Source organism: Drosophila subpulchrella, chromosome 2R, assembly GCF_014743375.2.
Source record: "Drosophila subpulchrella strain 33 F10 #4 breed RU33 chromosome 2R, RU_Dsub_v1.1 Primary Assembly, whole genome shotgun sequence".
In the NCBI taxonomy this organism is placed as follows: Eukaryota; Metazoa; Arthropoda; class Insecta; order Diptera; family Drosophilidae; genus Drosophila; species Drosophila subpulchrella.
Genome location: NC_050611.1, coordinates 21,750,187 through 21,769,760, shown reverse-complemented (window position 1 = coordinate 21,769,760; position 19,574 = coordinate 21,750,187). Strand labels below are relative to the sequence as shown.

Below are 19,574 nucleotides of genomic sequence, written 5' to 3'. Positions count from 1 at the left end.
TCAGATCGAGCTGAGCAAGCGAGCAGAGCAACCAGCAGCGCAGTCGCTCCTCTTTCCTCGTTCTTCGACGTCGCTGCCTCGGTCGACGCCGCAGCCGCTGCCTCTGTCTATGCCACCGCACTGATAAGCAGCCGGAGCGGTCAGCTACGATTGCTGATTACCGCTGGATGGAGCTGGCGCAGATTGCGCTGGCGAGGAATCGGGATCTCTTGTTTACTACGTAGCAGCTTTGTGCGTGCCTGCGAGACAAAGTGCAAACTTAATCGTCGAGACAAAGAAGCCACTCGACGCCCAGATAGAAGATGCACCAACCCTCCAGCTGTTCGTTCCGATCCGCTCCAGCTTCGTATCTGCGTATCATTACTATCGACATAGACTCTCTGGGGGGCGGAGGTTCAGAAACAGGCTTTATTGTTTTGATCACTTCGACAATAACATGGCAAGAACTGATGAGATTGGAACGAGGAGGGGCTAGTACACAAAGAAAAACATTCAATCTTAATAATCTTATATTTATGTGTTATATTTAAGAACTGTTAAGAACACTATGAAAATGGTTATGTATATATGGACACACCAATGGATGTATGTAGGTAACTGAAAACATTGAGAATAAACATGAAACATTTAATAAAAATATTATTTAATTACATGTAATAGGTTATATTTGTGAATGATTTCCGAAACTGAGCTAACTATTGTGTATAAAAACACCTATACAATAAGAACGTATGAGAACAAAGCGTTCTTAAGGAAAGAAGCTAACTGAAAACAAAGAGAATAAGTTCCAATTGTTTTCGTTCTAAATTTGTCCGAGTGTAGGCAGATGCATATGCAAAGTCCCCCTCCTACCGTCTATTTATAAGTATGCGCTGTCGCCAAAACAATTTAATTATCACTTAAGTACTTTAGGTTCACTTCGCCCATGGGCCTGCATTTCGTTTACCCCAGCAATTAACGACGGAGAAAGGCCCGGGTAGTCCGATGAGTGGATGGATGCTAAAGGTGCTACTATACTTTGTTTTCGTTTTGCAATTCTTGGATCCTCATCCTCTTATTTAGACTGGCTTATCGAGCCCCTATTTGAATTCCTGAGTTGGCAGAAAGACCGGAAGATCGCAAATACCCCCGCCGGAGTCGTGTTATTGAACCCCCAGCGTGTTTGCTCAGCGTTTATCAGTATAGTCAAGAGTTTCCAATTAATCCGCCGTTTCGAAACGTCCCTCGCACGATTCCCTGCCTAGTACCCACAGCATCGGGTTTCGCATCAGCGCGGTTGATAGCCCCTTTGAACTTTTTGTTTTCCTCGGACCGAGGGACGTGGATGGGTTTTCAATCGCTCAATCTGTCGTGCTAGTTAATAGGCCCTCAATAACGCAGAGCTGCCTGAGTTATTTACCTGTGGACTCCCCTTTTTTCGGATGCCAACTCCATAGTGTGGCTTACATGATCGGTGCTCAAGTTAGGCTGACAGCTTAAGTGGCGAACCTGAGTTAGGGCCCCGCTTAAACCGCCCGAACAGATCTTCAAATGTCGGGCATTATCTGTTAGTGCCCACTTCCCTAACGACCGCTTACAGGAATCTTATCGTCCAAGGGAACTGGCTTATCAATCCGGTTGCCAGGCAGTAATGTGCCAAACACTTCCCGAGCACACACAATATCATCATATCGGCAGTGTATTGGAACCAAACAGTTCCGAAAGTGCTCCAAACATACTCCTGCTGCCCTTGATGGAACTCTGATCGTCGGCCATGCAGTGGGTCGACATTCTGCATAGTAAGTCTGAAATGAAAATATTAAAGAAGATTGACTTTGACACGACTTTCGGGGGCTGGGGCAATTGATGACACGCCACCGTAGCTAAATTAACATATGCGTACGCCGTTGTTGTTGTTTTTGTCGCGGTGTTTTTGTTATTATTTATTGCATCACTTACAGCAACAAATGCGCCATTTTGTACGGCAGTTTACATAAACAGAAAGGTCGCATGCAACCCGGTTAGCCTTATTGGCATGCAAAGTCGCCGCGGAGTCAAGCTTCGGATACGGGTCGCAGTTAGCGAGTGTGTGTGGTTGGACTTGGCGTGGAATGTCACAGACATTGGGGCGATAACGTCTTGGCTCGCCTTCTACGTTGTCGGCTATTGAGCAATAGCCGTTGTTGATCTAGAATTAGGGTGTAGGGTAAGGTTACGACTCAACTTAAGTCTTCGTTAGGAAACGAAAAGAAGTTTGGGCTTGGATCAGATTTCTGCACTGCCAAGTTGATCAAGAACTGGGCACTGGGGTAAGGTTAATGGTTGATTTGGGAGCAACGATGTTATGGCTTGGACTACATTTTAGCACACTAGAGGTCTCGAGTTGTCCGATGATCCTTATATCGACTTATTTCAGTGACTATGTTCATTTTAACCCAATTTCTAAAGAACTATACCACTTAAGTATCCGATCACATAACTTCTAGTTATCAGTTAGGCTTAGAAAGCTAGCATGGAGGTTTTAGTTTTTGAAGGATTTGTAATCGTTTTTTGCAACTCAAGGTCAAAGGCCGGCTTAAATTAAGTTTAGTTCTATTGTTAGTTGTTGGTAAAAATGAAATCACATATTATAATTTTTAAAAAAACCAGGTCTGCCCCTGATTCACCCGGCGGAAATTCTCCACCTGTCTACTCAGAACTCCAACTGAGAAAACACAACTAACTGGGCAATTTAAGAAATCGCATTAGTTTCATTGATTTCCCCTAGCTGATTGGTTATGTAAATGCAGCCAGTTTCTGCTGCTGTTATTTCCACAGCTGGATTCGCGCATTTCCCAAAGCCCGTTTATGCTAGGCCCGGGTCTTTGGCAAGATTCCGATTCTAGGCAGGCGGCAAACAAACCTTTCGCAATGCCAGCAACAAAGCTCCATCGGCCATAACAATAATTTGCGATCGCTGGAGCTGTCAACTTTGCATACATTCTTTGACTGCAACCTGTCGTCGCTCGTGGATGTGGATGTGAGTGTGGTTGTGGTTGTGGTGCTTGTGTTGGGTTTGGCAACCATCCCGTGAGTCACTTGCCACAACAACCACGAGAGAAAAAGACCAGCGGCAAATATCATAATCGCTGCCAGTGGACGAGTGTTGGTGAGGCAATCAATGAGATTTTCGGAGTGTGCTGCATAAAACGGAACGCGCAACGCAACGCAACGAAACGAAAGACTTCAATGCAAGGCAAGGCAACAAACTTGTTTTATCAGCCTGGCCCAAGCAGTGGCCACCGCATGGATCGCCTCGCCCGATGCCGATCCCGAGTCCGATCCGCTCGAGCTTTGCTCGCATGCGTTGCACTCGCAAAACCCAAAAGCTCCCGCTCGCTTACTCTCGCTTTTGCCGTGGGCATGGGTTGTGGGGTTTTGCCTACCTGTTTATCAGGTTTTCGAGTTTCGCTTTGTCGCAACGCGAAGCCGAGCTTCTGGACGAGCTTTCGCCGCCTGAACATCTTACGATCTTACGTTGGGGGGCCACTTGAAGACGGCGACTTCAGTTACTCGGCGGCACTGCGAGCGTTCGATTCGTTGACGTTTTTTGCCGGCGGTTGCCTACGTTGCTACCTACCGTTCACCATATACCGCTTACCGCTTACCGCTCACCGTTCAGCGTTTACCGTGCACCTTCCACGTTTCAGTCCGGGCCCAAGAATCTTGGCTTGCACATCGGACAACTCCGTGTAACCGTCGAACCCAGTGTGAGTGAGTGTTGGCCTGGCTATTTGGAAATGCCTGTGGTTTCCAGCCCGTCCCGTCCAGCCCGAGTCAAACCTGCCGCACCAGATACAAGATACCAGTAGCTGCGGCAGTGGCAGCAGTAGTGTGTTGGGGCAGCAGTAGGAATCGCATTCCTAGGAATCGCCTGACTGCAGTTCGATTGTTGTTTCTGCCCCGATCGGTGGCACAGACCCTTGGTCCCCGTTCCGTTTCCCCGTCCCAGTCCGAATCCGATCCGAATCCGCATCCCAGTCTCCAACTTCGACTCCAATCAGAGCGCTGGTTGAGCAAGACCTTGCCCAGTCAGCCAAAATGAAACCACTTCGACAGCGAGTTCGCTTAGCAGCGCTACAAAAGCGGAAAATCATTGAATTATGCTTTGGGGGCTTTGATTTTTATACTGTTTGTGTTTCTGTTTCGGTTTCTTAGCCTCCGCGGCTAAACGCTGTCTGCGGCCCTGCCAAAAGCGCATTTGATGTACGTGCATAGTTTTATGATTACTTGTGTGGAAAAAGTGAAATTTCGCTCTGCACTCCACTCGAGCTGCCACGAAGCAGCGGCTCAAAGCGAAATCAAATAAAAAGTTAACCAAAACACACATTTACAAGACGCGAGATCCGAAATTAAGCATGCGCAGGCAGAAAACCCTAAGATAAATACTCGTAAATAAATAAATAGAGGGGCCTGCAAGCTTTTGACCACATAACGATGACGATTATGTGAAGGTTGCAGCAGCCCCAGCCCCGAGCTTTGGGCCATCTCCATCTACATCTCCATCTCCAACATCAGGTCGGCTTGGAGGGGAGGCTCTTGGCCGCTAGTTGGTCATAAAATTGAGGTGACAATTGCCTGGCTTTGTCTTCGCCTGCTGTTGACACATTTCACTGCGAAAGCAACCGCAAACGAGACTCTGCACTGACCCACTGAAAGTCCAAGATGAGCCACTTCGGCCGCACATGTCTGTCACGCCATTGACGACGACATCAACGTTGTTTAAGGCCCAAATTTAAAACCCATTTCGTTGCGTATTATCAAATGCAGCCCGGGCACGACAAAACGGCAGGTGAATTGTCAGCCGCTGGTTCACTATTTTGGCCGCTCAGTGTCACAGTGGCTATAATCAGGGGCAGTAGAAAAAGGGGGATTCGAAGCTTTAGATACCCCTTAAAGCTGTGGAAGGGAAATATGTAAATGTGTGCAAGGGTTTTCTGTTCTGGGAGGCACTACGTTTTTATGGTTTTGAAGGATATCTGCCTAGAAATTAAAATTTAAAAACCATAGCCATACCAAACTATATATCGTTCAGTATTTTTTTTAATACTTTTAAATAGTTATGCAAGTCTTTCAAGACAATTGATTTCTATAAATCACTAGACCCGACTTGTAGGAGTGCGACTGTAATACCCTCGGCAAGGGTAGCAGCTCCCCAATTGGGTCAGGGTAATTGCTTACACTAAATAGCTACTACCGCTTGTATTTATTTGTGCAACACTTGAACACAGTGAAATTATGAGACGGCTCGGCTCGACTCCATCTCTGCGCCACCAAGCTGATCAGAGCAGAAGCAGAAGCAGCGGATGTCTTCACGGCGATTCCGCTTTCCGTTCAATCCATACAAAACGTGTGTTTAGAAAGTAAGTTTCTATTGAAGTTTGGATTCTGGCCAGGCGATTCGCGCTAACAGCAACAGCAGGCGGGCAGCAGCTGCTAATTGAACAGCCACAACAAGTGAAACCAAAAATAAAATAAAACTATTACATCAGCTATCGCATTTCGTTGGAATGCCGAAAAGCGCTGTCTGCTCTGTTCGACTTTGAGCCAGGCGTTTAGACGGTATTGTTATGGCAAGGTGTTGTTGCATCTAGAGTTTCCCCTTCGAGCGATTTGCATACTTTGCGGGGAGTCTGAGCCTCGGCTGATACCGATAACAGTTACTCGAGTTCTGGGAGTAAACACTTGGCCCACACTGAGTCACTCCAGTCGCCGAGGTCTGTGCAAACATTTGGGCCTGACTCTGACTCTGATTCCGAGCAGTGAGCAATCTCAAGGGTTCCAGCAAGTGCGCGGACTAAAACAACCCAGTGGGCCGTGAACACAGAACCCAATTAGCAGGCAAACGAACAACTAAACATGTGGGTAGCCAAATCCGAAATTGAAATCACTGATTAATGGCTGGCGGGTGTCGCCGAAAATTCATTTGAGGTGAAATAATTGTTGGATAATTAGTATTCAATGGACATCGGCATCGCAGCAGCCATGCCAACAATGGTGGATCCGATACCCAGCTCAAAGCCCAGCTTAAGTTCGGCGAGCGACGACCGAGTCAGAGGCGGAGAAGTGGAAGTGCGACCTTGTGGGGCTCGCAGCTCGGAAAGCGCAGTAAACTCGGCAAATAATAAAACTTCGTCGCTGTGTGCGTTGATAGGCTAGAGCGAACTCAAAGTACAAAGTTTAGCGCTTTTAGCTAAAAAGTGGAGAAATCATTAAACGAATGGCCACTTCCGCGAGCATCCAAGAATCGGAGACTCGATTATCCATCTCCATCCGGAGTTGATCCACCTCGTATCTCGCAACTCGACGCACCGATAAGCGGCCGTTTGTATGCAGCTAGGGAGGAATGGGACTCAAATTGGACGACGAGGGTCCGCTTGATCGAGCCACAATTAAAACGTTTCTATTGTCTCCGGCCGTGCGACGCCTGCAAATGGGCCGCTGGCCATTACCGAAAACCATTTGCTTCGTTTTATTTGGCTTCGTTTATGAATATGAATAATGGCAGACGGCGCTCTGCCGGGAATTGTCAATAGTAAAAAAATAATATAAACGTTTCGGTTTACGCACGAAAGATACGATACATACACGAATCCGATGTATTTTGCGCTTGCGCAGCCCTGGCCTCGGTCAAGGTCCCCCACTCGCAGGTCGACCTCAGTGGAGTCGGAGCCTGTCAGCCCATTAAAAAGCGTTTAATTGCCCAAGGTCTGTCCCTGCCAGGAAGGGCGCACCGTGCTGGCTCGCTTTCAGCCAGCACAAAAGATCGCTGACTCGAAGGTTCTGGAGTCAGTCCCCCAGATTGGTTTTTTTGCTTTTTGCGCTGTGATAAATCAGCTTTTGGCTTTTGTATTTTGGCCGAAATGCTCGCACATCGACAAAGCGATGTCAAAACTGCACAAGGCTAGCACGCCCCAAAACGTGTCTGGGTCTGGCGTCTTTGGGCCGCGGCATCTCTCTAAAATCTGGCATGGGCAAAAAGAACGAGGGTGATCATGAGACCCAATGTCGTTTAGAACCCAGTGATCAAGATGTGATATTGAATGATTACTTTCCTGTTTATCGGGCTGCCAGTGGGCAATTATAGATTAACGAGTTGAGACTACAATTTAACCGGTATTACGGCTAGTCAGACCGTGTATTTCTAGGTCCCCGTGAACACAACGGCATAAGCTTTATATATAATTTTGTTTTGCATTTTTAGTTAACAACTGCAAGGCGGTCTGCTCTTGACCCTCCAGCATCCCAAACCCCAACACCGAATCCGTCAACATGAACGGGCCGAAACACAAGTTTTGCACAAAACTCTCCAGCACCTATCTGAGAAAATGGTGTAAGTATTCCCTAGCGATGATAAGATTTAAAGGTTTTAGCTTAGGGGTGTTACTAGCATTAGCATCTGATTGTATAACGGCATTCTTCGCATACAAGAAATTACCATATGAATTTCCGACTTCATAATCGCAATAAACCCACCAACCAATGCACAACGCAATGAAAGGTGGAATCACCAGTCAGGTACTCGGCTGCCATATCTGTTATAACTCCACGTGCCATGTTCTTGTTTTGATCCGAAGCTATTCAAAGTTTCTATTAGTCCGACTGGTTAGACTGGTATGCGAGTGGAAATATTATTAATTCCGAAGTACGTGTAAAACCAACTGGATATCTGATATCTTCCTATTTAACCGACATTTCCCTGTCCTATAATATACTTATGACAACACATTTCGTGTTGTAACTTTCCAGAGGTCTTCTGCCAGGGATACTCCAAATCCGGTTATAGTTTCAAGTAGACTTTTCAGTTCTGGCCTCTCAGCATCTATAATTTGTTTCTTATTATCCAATCACAATTAATTGGGTATATTTATAGATAATGGGTGATTGTACAACTGGAAGCTTAAGGTCAAAGGGTCAGTGATTCATTCGAGATGCTCGATCGGCGGTGTATAAATATTTATGTCACATCCCAAACATTGCTATCGGGCGGATTCAGTCGAGTGCCAACTCAAATATGAGGTCCGATCAAAGCCAATACACTTTCCACACATTTCCCCACCCAATATCAAGTGACTCACCGCATTTATTAAGTAATTTATGCATTCGGTGAACAATTGTTCAACAATTCACTTTGCTTTTCCAGGGATTACGATCGTCGTGGCGTCGGCGCTGATAATTGGCGGCATTGTGGTGGCCTGTGAATTCTCCGTGCTGATCGATGCAGTCGTGGACCGCATGGTGGCCCTGCGTCCCGGCGCCAAGACCTTTGGCTGGTGGGCCAAGCCTCCGGTGGAGCCCAGAATCAGCCTGTATATCTACAATGTCACCAATGCGGACGACTTCCTCAGCAACGGCTCCAAGGCCATTGTCGATGAGGTGGGGCCCTACGTTTACAGGTAAGTGATCTTCAATTGTAGCGAATATGACATCAGTCTAAATTCCATACCCCGTCTGCAGCGAGACCTGGGAAAAGGTAAACATCGTGGAGAATGACAATGGCACGCTGAGCTACAATCTGCGCAAGATCTACTCGTTCCGCGAAGATCTCTCGGTGGGACCCGAAGACGACGTGGTTATTGTGCCCAACATTCCCATGCTGAGTGCCACCTCGCAGAGCAAGCACGCGGCCAGGTAAGCGTTTAACCTCCTGACCATGGAGCCCCTGGATTGACCCTGATCTTGTCTGGTTCAGGTTCCTGCGTCTCGCCATGGCCAGCATCATGGACATACTGAAGATCAAGCCGTTCGTCCAGGTGTCCGTGGGCCAGCTGCTGTGGGGCTACGAGGACCCGCTGCTCAAACTGGCCAAGGACGTGGTGCCCAAGGAGCAGAAGCTGCCCTATGAGGAGTTCGGCCTGCTGTACGGCAAGAACGGCACCTCCTCCGACCGCGTCACTGTGAACACAGGCGTGGACGACATTGAAAAATACGGCATCATCGACAACTTCAACGGGCGCACCCACCTGCCCCACTGGACCACCGACGCGTGCAACACCCTGGCCGGAACCGATGGCTCCATCTTCCCCCCTCACATCACCCACGACCGCATCCTACATGTGTACGACAAGGACCTGTGCCGCCTGCTGCCCCTGGTGTTCGAAAAGGAGGTGACGACCTCGAACGAGGTGCCCGGATACCGCTTCACCCCGCCGGAGTGGGTCTTCGCCGATGTGGACAGCCACCCGGACAACATGTGCTTCTGCCCCGCAGGCAAGCCCTCGTGCTCCCCTAACGGACTCTTCAACGTCTCCCTCTGCCAATACGGTGAGAATTCATTTTGGATCTAATTTCTGTTGAGTCCTTTAATAAAGTCTTCTGCAGATTCCCCCATCATGCTGAGTTTCCCCCATTTCTATCTGGCCGACGAAAGTCTGCGGACCCAGGTGGAGGGTATTTCCCCGCCCATGAAGGAAAAGCACCAGTTCTTCTTCGACGTCCAGCCTGTAAGTCCTTAAAGTCATTAACCTTCAATATATACTGTATGTGTTATATATATATGCAGAAAATGGGAACCACCCTGAGAGTGCGCGCCCGTATCCAGATCAATTTGGCCGTGAGCCAGGTGTTCGACATCAAGCAGGTGGCCAACTTCCCGGACATCATCTTCCCCATCCTGTGGTTCGAGGAGGGCATCGACAACCTGCCCGACGAGGTCACCGACCTGATGCGCTTCGCTGAGCAGGTGCCGCCCAAGATCCGCGTGGCGCTCATCGTGGGCCTGTGCGCCCTGGGCGTGATCCTGCTACTGCTGTCGACCTTCTGCCTTATCCGCAACTCGCACCGGCAGAGCACCCTACACCTGGAGGGCTCCAACTACCTGGCCACCGCCCAGGTGGACATGAACAAGAAGCAGAACAAGGATAACCAACCCGCCAGATACTAGGCGCTCTAGTCGGAGTCTGGTCGCAGTCCGAGGGTTCTCTAGGTGTCTTAGTTTAGTATAAGCCGTAGCTAGGAACTGGGACTAGCCCATCCCACTTCCAATCCCAAATCCCTACTACCAAGCCCATTCCCACCCCCATTCCCAATCCCAAATCCCAATCCCATCCCCGAAAGGGAATGTGCGTCTCTGTAGTTTAGAAGAAATGGAGCTGGGAAGACTTGTATGTATTTGTATGTGTATCTGTATCTATTGTATTGTATGTAGGTTATCATTGTAAGTAAGCGTTATGAAAATTTTGATGTGTAGTCTAACGAATCAGTCGTGATCGCTTAAAGGCTCAAAGCTTCGACTTAGACTTCTATTTGTTATACCAAAACGGAAACCGATCCCGTACTTGCTTTCTATTACCCTGTTAAAACTGAAATTTGATGTCCAGATAATTAAGTCACAAAACTCGAAACGTTTCTCAAATAAAACAAAGTTCCGTCCTCGAATACAAATGTGCTTCATTAGACCAAATGCAGGACAAGACCCGCATAGAAATTTATATTCTATAAATACATAATTCTATCGATCGAATGTACAATTTATATGCATTAATGTGTACAATAAACTACGATAATATTTTAATTAGACATTGACCATAATCTACCACCAATCCATGTACGCCTCAAAAGCTGTCCCATTTTTGGAGATGATTGTTATCCAGGCCTTGCAGGCTCCTAAATTGGTCCCCAGTGGCCTGTAAATGCGCTCTGCTCATGGTGAATATTATAATAATCGAAATAATAATATGCAAAAATATCTTTTGATTAATTTAATTTCTTAGAAATTGTATCGCTCATACGCACTGGTGCCTGATCAAAAATCTTATTTTCATCCAAATCGAGTACACTTGGTTTTGTTTAACACTTCATTAAAATGTATATTTTACACCTTAAGCGGGGCAGTGTCTGGTGAAGAATGGGTAAACATTTTTAGTAGCAAAAGCTGAGTGACTTACATGTCGTATGAGTAATTTTATTATTTTTATGTATTATTATTTTTCAGCCAAAAAAAATTTGGAATTTTGACCACGATTGCGCAAAGTAATATTAGAATAAGGAAGGCCAAACACCGTTGAACTCTTTATTAAATTCCCTATCGATTGGAATTGAAAACAGCAAGCTTTATTTTTTGACCATTTTTTGCAAAAACAAACATTAACATTTTATGCCTACATCTAGGCGCTTTAGGAATTTAAAATAGATGAGTTTTCCTGACGAAATTGATACGCACTTTCGAGCTTAACGGCTAATTTCTTGCTCTTTGACTCCAGGGAAACATAATCCGTAGCAGGTGGCTGCTGGGCGCTAACATTTTCTTACTGGAAGTCAACCGTTAGTTTAGAATAAGCAGACTAGAGATGGCCAATCACGTGATCGACAACAAAGCCCCCACATATTTGGAAATGGCACACCTCTAGATAGGCCTTAAAAACTAATCGTTGGCCACCTACTAATTTTCCTGTTCACCTAGTGTTTGAAATTGAAAAATCGCTAATTTATTTAATAAATTAAGAAAATTCGTAGCATATTTTCTGTCAAAATTCTGGATTTATGGCTCTCAGACACCAGGCAAACAGAAAACTTAGCAAGTGACAGAAGGTAGCTAAAGTTGAACTTAAATAACTGTTAATTTTTAAAATGGCGACCTCTTCCACATTTGCCCTCTCCAACTGACCAATAAGAATCTATCACCATGGGAAACAACCGTTAGTTAAGAACAAAGCGCAGACTGGAGATGATCAACTATGGCCGTGTCACGAGGCTGTCACGATATGCACGAAATAAAAGTGAAATCCTATGCATTTGCATAGGCCGTGCCAAAAATAAGCAGTCACGAGGCCATCTCCAATTATCTTCGATTTAACAAATCAGCTGATCGTTTCTCCACCTGCTAAACGTTTATGTTCGCCTGGTGTCTAAAATTAAGAAATCTACCTACTTGACAGTTTTCTCTACGAGCAAATAAGGTTTTTTCGATTTATAGTTTCTATTGACTTTTTATTTGATTGTAGGGGGGATCTTGATTAAATTTGTCGGGCAATTTTCGATTTCAATTACCAGGCGAACAGAAAGCGGCCTTTGGCCAAGGAACTCCACGAGTAACGACTATAAAAATGTTATCTACGCTTGCGGAGGAATACTTTTGTTTTCAACTCTCTAAAATTGAATTTCAGTTTCGACTTCACAGCAGCAATTGAGTCGGTTTCTGCTTAATCCCAAAAGTATGCAACCTTACAGCTTTAACCTAATGGAAAGTGAAATCTGCCCATTTCCTATTATAATAATTTTCATTCAAACGCATACTATTTATTTCGGACGATACCGCTTTGTTTAAAAAGATTTCACAAACAATAGAAGGATATAGTCGATTTTATTTTAGCCATATCAACAACAACAAAAGCAGATTGATTGAAATACCAATTAAATAATTATAGGGGCAACAAAAAGCAGTTAAAATATTTAAGTAATAAGTGATAAACGGTAGGGTTAATTTTAAGTGGTTTACTATCATTATTATTACAGTGCTAATTTGTACAATAAATGATTCGGCGCACCGATTAAAAGTATAACGATTGAAAAAAGCGACATTCAACTCGCACACCCATTGAAGAAGCGTTAAGTAATTAAAATGTATAGTACTTTTACGAGTTAAACAAATATTTTTGACCCCAATTAAAAGTTGTATTGATTTAAAAGTGCATCGTCTATTAGGGCACCAATTGACCGTCATCAGAATCTTTATATACTTTACATTTACAGTACCGTTCTCACCTTGAACTTTGCAAGTGGACATATGGGCCAGACCGGATTCTGCAGCATAGCCATAAAGTTGTCTATTAATACGAGATTCCGAACTTGGACAAGATCAGACGGACCAGCAAAAGCCAGACTTTAATGGCGAGTCATTTGTTTCGTTGCACGTTCGGGTGCCCGCGCACTGATAAGAGAAGCCGGCTCTGTCTGTGCCTGATAAGGCCACCTCTGCCGGAACCCCAGGACAGAGTCGCCTGTTCGATTGCAGGCCATCCACACCTGCCACCTATGCATGCCCATCAAGGTCTGCGCTGAGCCGGTGGGGTCTGTCTGAAGAGGTACGGCTGTACGAAGAGTCCATACCCTCTTTGCAAGCCGAATTTAATCTGCGTTTTGGACAACTTCTATGCTCGGGTCAGAGATCCCTCGTTATCGCTGTTATTCCCAGCGTTGGCATGAGCAGAATAAGCTCCCTGGCTCTGCTGATAGCCTTTCTGCTATTTGATTTTATAAACTTTGTTTTCATTTCGCTTTGATTCAAATGAAACGGAGGTCGGAGGATGGAAGGCGGAGACTAGTGATAAGTGATTGGAAGGCAATTGCCGAAAGCGTTTAGAATTAAACTCAAACGGATCGCGTGTTTTCCCCGACTCGGACGCACATCACTCCGGTCTCTGGTCTCCGTCCAAGCCATACTTAGCCCGAAAATGAGGCTCGCTCAGTGGGTGAAAATAGTGCTCTGCCTGGTCCTCGCGGCTCTGAATCTCTACCTCTTTGTGGTGTCTTGTGGCGTGGAGTACCCGATCCTAGTGGCCAGGGAGCATGTACGCTTCCGTCAGGAGATGCCCACCATGGACAGTTGGATAAACTCGCCGTTCGGGAAGCTGAAGAACTACGTCTTCAACGTGACCAACGCCGAGGAGTTCCGGAGCGGTCGTGACAAGAAGCTGAAGGTTGAGGAGATCGGGCCCATCGTTTACAAGATCGTGGGCTTCAACGATATCCTGGAGCGCAACGCGACAAACATAAAGTACAGCAAACACCGGTACCGCATAGTGGAGTTCCTCCCGGAGGAGAGCGTGGCTCCCGACGTCCTCAACTGGACCATTACGTCCACCAACAACGTAATACTGGGCGCAGCGGCAAAACTCAAGCACACGATGCCCATTGTGGCCCTCGGTTTTGATGCAGCGCTCGCGTTGGAGGACATGTTCGTCACCGACAGCGTCTACTATTTCCTGTGGGAGTTCACACGTCCTCTTCTGCAATCCATTTCCAGGGTTTCCAACATTAGACCCAACGTCGCCGTGCTGTACAACGTAAGTGTTTCGGAAACCTTTTTCCTGTGTGTTCCTCGCTAATCTCTTCCCCCAGGCTCTCAAGGAGAAGGAAGAGGTCTATTCGGTGAAAATCGGACCGGAGCACGGCATTGAGAACTTCTTCCGCATCGAGACCCTCAATAACGAGGTGATCATCCGGGAGCAACGTCCGCACACCTTCCGGTATGACTCTGACTCGTGTCCGTACAACGTGACCGGAGCGCTGGACAACTCCCTCTTCCCCCCCTTTGTCCAGCCGGACACGCCGCTGGACATAGTGGCCATAGAGTCCTGCCGGGTCCTTCCGCTCAACTTCCAGCGCCGGGAGCGCTACAACGGCCTCGACATCTTCCGCTACACGCTGCTCCAGGAGAACCAGAAGCCTCCCAGGTGCCTGGACACCAGCTACGGGGTCAAGCTGCACGACGGGATGTTCGACGTTTCCCAGTGTGTGATAAGTACGCCTCTTAGTTGAACTTGTATTTTAGGCATATGGTAACCCCACAATCTGTATCCCCAAAGATGACGCTCCATCCGCTTTTTCGATGCCACACTTCTACGGGAGCAGCTACAACTGGAGCGAGCACTACGAGGGATACACGCCCAACGCCGAGGACCACGAGCCCTACATTCTGCTGGAGCCCATCACTGGCATTCCGGTTATGGAAAAGTATCGCTTCCAGTCCAACATCCCTATTCCGGATCTCAGGGGGTTCAGCAACCGCTTAAGGAGGTTTAGCAACATGATGATTCCCAGCTTCTGGTACGAGTTTGTGAGTACCATCCTGCAGCTCTCGCAAGGCGTATGCTAAAGCTCCAATCCCTTTCAGGAAATGGGCCAGCTGCCCGGGTTCGTGACCGCCCTGATATGGATCAACGTGAACCTCGTGGCCCACATGCAGCCGTACTGCATGGGGCTCTTCCTGCTGGTGGCCCTGTGGAGCGTCCTGAAGGCGTCCCGAGTGGCCTGCGGCGACGTAGGCTACGTGGGTCTCTTTCGCAAGCTCTGCTGCGGCAACATGGGCGCAGCCACCGCGCTGGAAACCAAGTTCCAGGCCACCACTCCCTCCATTCATGTGACTGTCAAATAGTGTCTACTGATGTGATTTACTTCCCAGACTGGACCCGTGTATATATGTATACAAGATTTAGGCTTAGGCTAGAGGTGTTGCTGCTGATGCACTATCAGTAGTTCGCCGTTACGTAATATACGATTAAGAGGAAAATTGAATGTGCCTCATTTCACCTTATCTGTCAGCCAGCCAGACGGCCAGGTCTAAGCGGTCCTCCACTGCCTCCCCCCACCTCAGCTCCCTCGACGATCCGGCGGTTTGAGGTCGCGGCTCTGTGTTTGATTCGCCCCGCCTCTTGTGCCGTGCGGCGTGACACTGAAATCTTGGGCACGTACCGGCCGAAGATTTATTTTGCGTTTTATTCGATCTGTGCATTTACTTTTTATTGTTAGTATTTCTTCAGCCCCTGTTGTTGTGGATTTTGCGGTTTGTTTACTTTTGTTTCGCCTTGTTTGCTTCTCCTTCGCCTTCCTGAACCTGAACTTTTGCACATGTCTCATGATCTTCCCGTGCCGCGATGCTGATGCCCTGTCCGGCTTCAAGGTAAGCCACCCCGGGCCCCGCGGGCCCCTCTGACCCTCTGTCCCGAAACACGTCAGGGAGTTTTTTTCCCTTCCAAACACTCTCGATTTGCATAAATCGATACCCCCAGCGCTCGGGGCTAAGGATGCCCCAATTAAAATGTTAATCAGCGCCGACAAGCCGAAAGTTGTTTGTATAATTGGCACGAGAGTTATGTCACAGGTGGAGAGTCAACGCGGTGATTTATTGACCTCCCTAGCCCAGACCAGACCCAGAGTCAGACTTAGACCGAGCGGAGCTGATCCAGTAGATCCGTAGAATCAGTATCGCCCGCGTCAGAGTCGTAAAAATGCTCATAATTATACGAGGGTATAAAGTGTATTTTGGCTTTATGGCCAATTACCGCCGACCCCAGCGGACTAGAATTATCTGCAGCTCGAGCTGAGCTCCATTAGCAAGCTCTGCTTCTGTCCCAAGTGCGGACGAACTAAAAGCCCCAGTCACGGCGAGATGTCCAAAATGTCCACCTGGCCGGGGGTAAATCCCAATTGCTCAGTCCAGACCAGTTGGAATCGATCGGGCTGCGCCAAAACAAAACAAAATCACACACGCCCGAAGAGCTTTCGAAATCTGGTTAAGTCTAGACTGGTGCGTGCGATTCATGACGGCAAAGATAATTAAAAGGGAAATGGAAATGCATAAAAGTGATTACAACACAGCCGCAGTGTTAGCACTACCAAATGCGCTCGTTAAGTCGGGAAAGAGTCGGAAACCGAACTCCAGCGAACTCCAGTGGCAGCTGCGGGTCTCCGAGTCTCGGAGCAACTAAGACCGACTGGCAAAATCGACATGTAAATTTTAATTTTCACGTACGTCAATGCTTTTCCTACGAATTTCGTACGTGAACGGGTAAACAAACGATCGGGGTGTGAGAGATGAATCTGTGATAAAACTCCCATTCCATTCCACCCTTTGAACCGCTGGCCGACTTGAGAGTCGAGACCGCTTGCCGAAATTCGGCTGAAAAACCTTAAGTCAGTCATCGAAAATCCGGTTCGGTTTGTCAGCTTTGGGTCTACACTGTGCCGCGACTTTGGCCAAACCCCCAGCCGCCTCCCCGCCTGCTAAAGCTCCCGCCGGCGGAGAGCTGGCCATTGCGCTCAGTGTAGGAGCCGTCAAAGCTCCTGGTATAAAAGCCAGGCCGACAGGCTAACTGCTCGCAATCCAAGCTGCGCCTTCGTACGCACCACAACAGCACCACCCAGGCCACCGAAACCTCCGGAAGAGAAGTGAGTAAGCCATCTAGCCGTGTTTAGTTGGCCCGAGTGCCCAAAGGAAACGAGGAAAGCTGCGCTGCCGAGTGCGAACCAGGCGAAGCCCGCACCGATTGCGTAAACCAGAGCAACTGTCCACTGGACTGCACGGACTTAAATACCAGCCACATAGAAGTCGAAAGCGGCTAAGACGACGTGGTCGTTAAATTGTGAAATCTTCTTTATAAAATATTGAAACCAAACGATCGCCAATTAGTATGCATATGCGATATATATGCCAAGGGCCATAAATAATGCATGACAAAGGTGGGCAACGCAGCGATCGCCTCGGATGATTCCCAGAAGACAGTAAAGCCGAGACTGGGCGACGCCTTCTAACTAGATGCGGTGCTCAGCCGGCGAATATAGGCCCCACTTCTAATCCCCTTTGTTTTTGATCACCCGCCGTTGCTAACTTGAAACCCTCGCCTTTCCTTGCAGCACATCCTTCAATATGAAAGCCTCACTAGCCATCGTGTTTTGCGTGCTCGCCGGTCTGGCGGCCGCCGCCAGCAACAAGCAGTACACCAGCAAGTTCGACAACGTCAACGTGGACGAGGTTCTGGGCAACAACCGGGTGCTGAACAACTACCTCAAGTGCCTCATGGACAAGGGCGCGTGCACTCCTGAGGGCCGCGAGCTGAAGCGCCTGCTGCCCGACGCCCTGCAGTCCGACTGCTCCAAGTGCACCGATGTCCAGCGCCGCAACTCGCAGAAGGTGATCAACTTCCTGCGCGCCAACAAGGCCGGCGAGTGGAAGCTGCTGCTGGACAAGTACGATCCCCAGGGCCTCTACAGGGCAAAGCACGAGGGACACTAGGCTCGCCGCACATCCACAGCTACCCAGCTACACAACTACACCGCTACATGCACTCATTTCACATGAACCTAATTTAAATCAGAGATCCACAGTAAAGATTTTAGTTTTTTATACCTAAATGCGGCAAACGAAACTTTAATTCCAACGAAGGGGTGGCTAATATCGGCTAGGGGGCGGCGAACAGAGGCGGCAGGTGGAGGCCCATGAGTAGGTGTTATTTGGTCTCGTTGATGAGGTCGATGGCCCTAAACTGGTTGGCCACATTGATCGTCCAGTCCGAGTGCTGTCCGGCGGTGAACTCCTTCACGAAGCGGTAGTTGCAGATGAACACCTTGTCCTGGTACTCGGGCAGGGTACTGCAGTAGAGTCGGTCAGGGGATGATTTAACGGCAATAGCTACCCGACTTACCCCATGTTCCACGGAATCTCCTCGCCGCGCTCCCGCATCTCGGACAAGCCGCGCATCACGTGGAACACCATGGTGATCTCGACGAAGCGCTTCTGCAGCTTGTCGTTCGCCTCGTCGAACATGATGCCCACTTGGTAGGGGAAGCTGAGGTATATGTCGCTCTCCTTGATCTCCAGCTGCCGCCGCTGCGTCATCGAGAGTTTCTGGATGACGGGCCGCAGCTCCGCAATTGCCTCGGGCGAGACCAGCTTGTCCAGCGAGTCCAGGTCACCGCCCATCAGTCTTGAGGACACCACCTGCCGGGTATTCAGTTAGAAGGGTCCATGATAGACGGAACCTGACCCACCTGCAGGGCTTGCTTGGCGCCGTAAATAAAGTCCTTCAGCTGAAACTCGCTGTCGAAGTACGGGCGGATGATGAACTGGATGGTGATCCAGTTCTTGAGTGTGTTCAGCGCCGAGGGCCACACGATCTCGGGGAAGTCCATGAGCCGGGGCAGTCGGTTGGGGCTCTCCCTGGCCTCCTGCTCCTTCTTATCCTGCTCCTGCGGCACGGAAGCAAAGGACCGCCTTGCCGGCTGTGTGGGGTTCGGGATGCCGCGCGAATCCTGTGCCCCGGAGGATGCCACCATGGGTCTGTGCTGCAGACGCGTCAGGGAAAACCGGGCCATGCCCAGGCAGCGTCTTAGAGTGTGCTGCATATCGACAGATGCACTTCCAGCGGTGCAATTGGGCTTTGATTTAAAAAATGTTATTATCGCAGTAGAGGTAACATAAGGTTTTCACCAGTGTTGCCAACTTAGCTGTTTTCTGGTCAAATTTGGCTATTATTATGGCTATTTAAAGAAATAAATGTGCTAGTTTTTGGCTATTTTTAAAGTTCAAAATTAAAAATGTTTACGAAATGGATAGTTTAAAAAGTATTCGTAATTCATTTTTGTGTTTAAAGTCATGATACTTTGAAGTGCAGCTATCGATGTAAACATAGCAGACCAGTGTTGCCAACCTAGTGATTTTCAAAACAACTTTTTAGGGAGCCCAACAGGAAAACTCCCATTTATATGGAGCCTTTATTCTAAGCCATTCTGATTTTTCATTTTTTATTTCGAACATTATGAATTTCAAACTGATTTTGCAAAAGTTCCAAGCGCTGAATGATGTGTGTATATTCCATAGGATACATCAAAGCATTACATTTTTTATAAAGCCTAGTACTCAGATCGGCTTAGAGTTTCACTAGTCGAAAAATCTTATTCCTTGTAGTGTGACCGCAGTTTTCAAATATCACCCGCATGCATGTAGCATGGTCTTACTGTCAAGTGGCTGGGCTTGTTGCCAAACGGAAAACAAATCAATTGGATAAATTTAAAAAGGAGGAGTCTGCTGGTACACAAAGAAAGTAAAATAAAAATAAACG

The 19,574-nt window shown here is 47.8% G+C and overlaps 5 protein-coding genes across 7 annotated transcripts; 3 read left to right on the top strand and 2 right to left on the bottom strand.

Annotated features, from left to right (window-relative positions):
• Nucleotides 1-122: 122 nt before the first annotated feature.
• Nucleotides 123-3,184, bottom strand: LOC119551458. Its single transcript, XM_037860806.1, has 3 exons — nucleotides 2,882-3,184; nucleotides 1,939-2,167; nucleotides 123-1,784 (listed from the first exon to the last, which is right to left on the bottom strand). Exons 1-3 carry the CDS (start codon nucleotides 2,915-2,917, stop codon nucleotides 1,666-1,668), a joined length of 384 nt encoding a protein of 127 aa, XP_037716734.1. The 5' UTR covers nucleotides 2,918-3,184; the 3' UTR covers nucleotides 123-1,665.
• LOC119551452 (lysosome membrane protein 2) lies at nucleotides 1,739-10,536 on the top strand. 3 transcript variants are annotated; one of them, XM_037860799.1, is made up of 7 exons: nucleotides 3,516-3,732; nucleotides 7,223-7,351; nucleotides 8,162-8,414; nucleotides 8,476-8,649; nucleotides 8,711-9,282; nucleotides 9,340-9,461; nucleotides 9,521-10,536. In XM_037860799.1, exons 2-7 carry the CDS (start codon nucleotides 7,291-7,293, stop codon nucleotides 9,899-9,901), a joined length of 1,563 nt encoding a protein of 520 aa, XP_037716727.1. In that variant the 5' UTR covers nucleotides 3,516-3,732; nucleotides 7,223-7,290; the 3' UTR covers nucleotides 9,902-10,536. The 3 variants fall into 3 exon arrangements, with proteins under 3 accessions (XP_037716728.1, XP_037716727.1, XP_037716726.1); XM_037860798.1 differs by having other exon boundaries at nucleotides 3,517-3,728; XM_037860800.1 differs by lacking the exons at nucleotides 3,516-3,732; nucleotides 7,223-7,351 and adding an exon at nucleotides 1,739-1,778.
• Nucleotides 10,537-13,409: 2,873 nt separating this feature from the next.
• Nucleotides 13,410-15,247, top strand: LOC119551454 (lysosome membrane protein 2). Its single transcript, XM_037860801.1, has 4 exons — nucleotides 13,410-14,021; nucleotides 14,077-14,479; nucleotides 14,544-14,794; nucleotides 14,852-15,247. The coding sequence occupies exons 1-4, from the start codon at nucleotides 13,410-13,412 to the stop codon at nucleotides 15,110-15,112; spliced, it is 1,527 nt and encodes a 508-aa protein (XP_037716729.1). The 3' UTR covers nucleotides 15,113-15,247.
• A 1,530-nt stretch (nucleotides 15,248-16,777) lies between these two features.
• LOC119551459 (ejaculatory bulb-specific protein 3) lies at nucleotides 16,778-17,868 on the top strand. The gene is made up of 2 exons (XM_037860807.1): nucleotides 16,778-16,905; nucleotides 17,371-17,868. The coding sequence occupies exon 2, from the start codon at nucleotides 17,384-17,386 to the stop codon at nucleotides 17,747-17,749; it is 366 nt and encodes a 121-aa protein (XP_037716735.1). The 5' UTR covers nucleotides 16,778-16,905; nucleotides 17,371-17,383; the 3' UTR covers nucleotides 17,750-17,868.
• Nucleotides 17,842-18,958, bottom strand: LOC119551456 (m-AAA protease-interacting protein 1, mitochondrial). The gene is made up of 3 exons (XM_037860804.1): nucleotides 18,505-18,958; nucleotides 18,159-18,454; nucleotides 17,842-18,105 (listed from the first exon to the last, which is right to left on the bottom strand). Exons 1-3 carry the CDS (start codon nucleotides 18,856-18,858, stop codon nucleotides 17,964-17,966), a joined length of 792 nt encoding a protein of 263 aa, XP_037716732.1. The 5' UTR covers nucleotides 18,859-18,958; the 3' UTR covers nucleotides 17,842-17,963.
• Nucleotides 18,959-19,574: the final 616 nt, after the last annotated feature.

Bases quoted from the DNA above. Each gene is read 5' to 3' on its own strand.
- LOC119551458 (XM_037860806.1), bottom strand. From the start codon at position 2,917: ATGGCCGATGGAGCTTTGTTGCTGGCATTGCGAAAG. The intron at 2,168-2,881 runs GTTTGTTTGCCG...CCCTAATTCTAG, and splicing joins TGTTGCTGGCATTGCGAAAG to ATCAACAACGGCTATTGCTC. The intron at 1,785-1,938 runs GTAAGTGATGCA...TTTTCATTTCAG, and splicing joins AAAATGGCGCATTTGTTGCT to ACTTACTATGCAGAATGTCG.
- LOC119551452 (XM_037860799.1), top strand. From the start codon at position 7,291: ATGAACGGGCCGAAACACAAGTTTTGCACAAAACTCTCCAGCACCTAT. The intron at 7,352-8,161 runs GTAAGTATTCCC...TTGCTTTTCCAG, and splicing joins CACCTATCTGAGAAAATGGT to GGATTACGATCGTCGTGGCG. The intron at 8,415-8,475 runs GTAAGTGATCTT...CCCCGTCTGCAG, and splicing joins GTGGGGCCCTACGTTTACAG to CGAGACCTGGGAAAAGGTAA.
- LOC119551454 (XM_037860801.1), top strand. From the start codon at position 13,410: ATGAGGCTCGCTCAGTGGGTGAAAATAGTGCTCTGCCTGGTCCTCGCG. The intron at 14,022-14,076 runs GTAAGTGTTTCG...CTCTTCCCCCAG, and splicing joins ACGTCGCCGTGCTGTACAAC to GCTCTCAAGGAGAAGGAAGA. The intron at 14,480-14,543 runs GTACGCCTCTTA...GTATCCCCAAAG, and splicing joins CGTTTCCCAGTGTGTGATAA to ATGACGCTCCATCCGCTTTT.
- LOC119551459 (XM_037860807.1), top strand. From the start codon at position 17,384: ATGAAAGCCTCACTAGCCATCGTGTTTTGCGTGCTCGCCGGTCTGGCG.
- LOC119551456 (XM_037860804.1), bottom strand. From the start codon at position 18,858: ATGCAGCACACTCTAAGACGCTGCCTGGGCATGGCCCGGTTTTCCCTG. The intron at 18,455-18,504 runs GTGGGTCAGGTT...AATACCCGGCAG, and splicing joins GCGCCAAGCAAGCCCTGCAG to GTGGTGTCCTCAAGACTGAT. The intron at 18,106-18,158 runs GTAAGTCGGGTA...ACTCTACTGCAG, and splicing joins GAGATTCCGTGGAACATGGG to TACCCTGCCCGAGTACCAGG.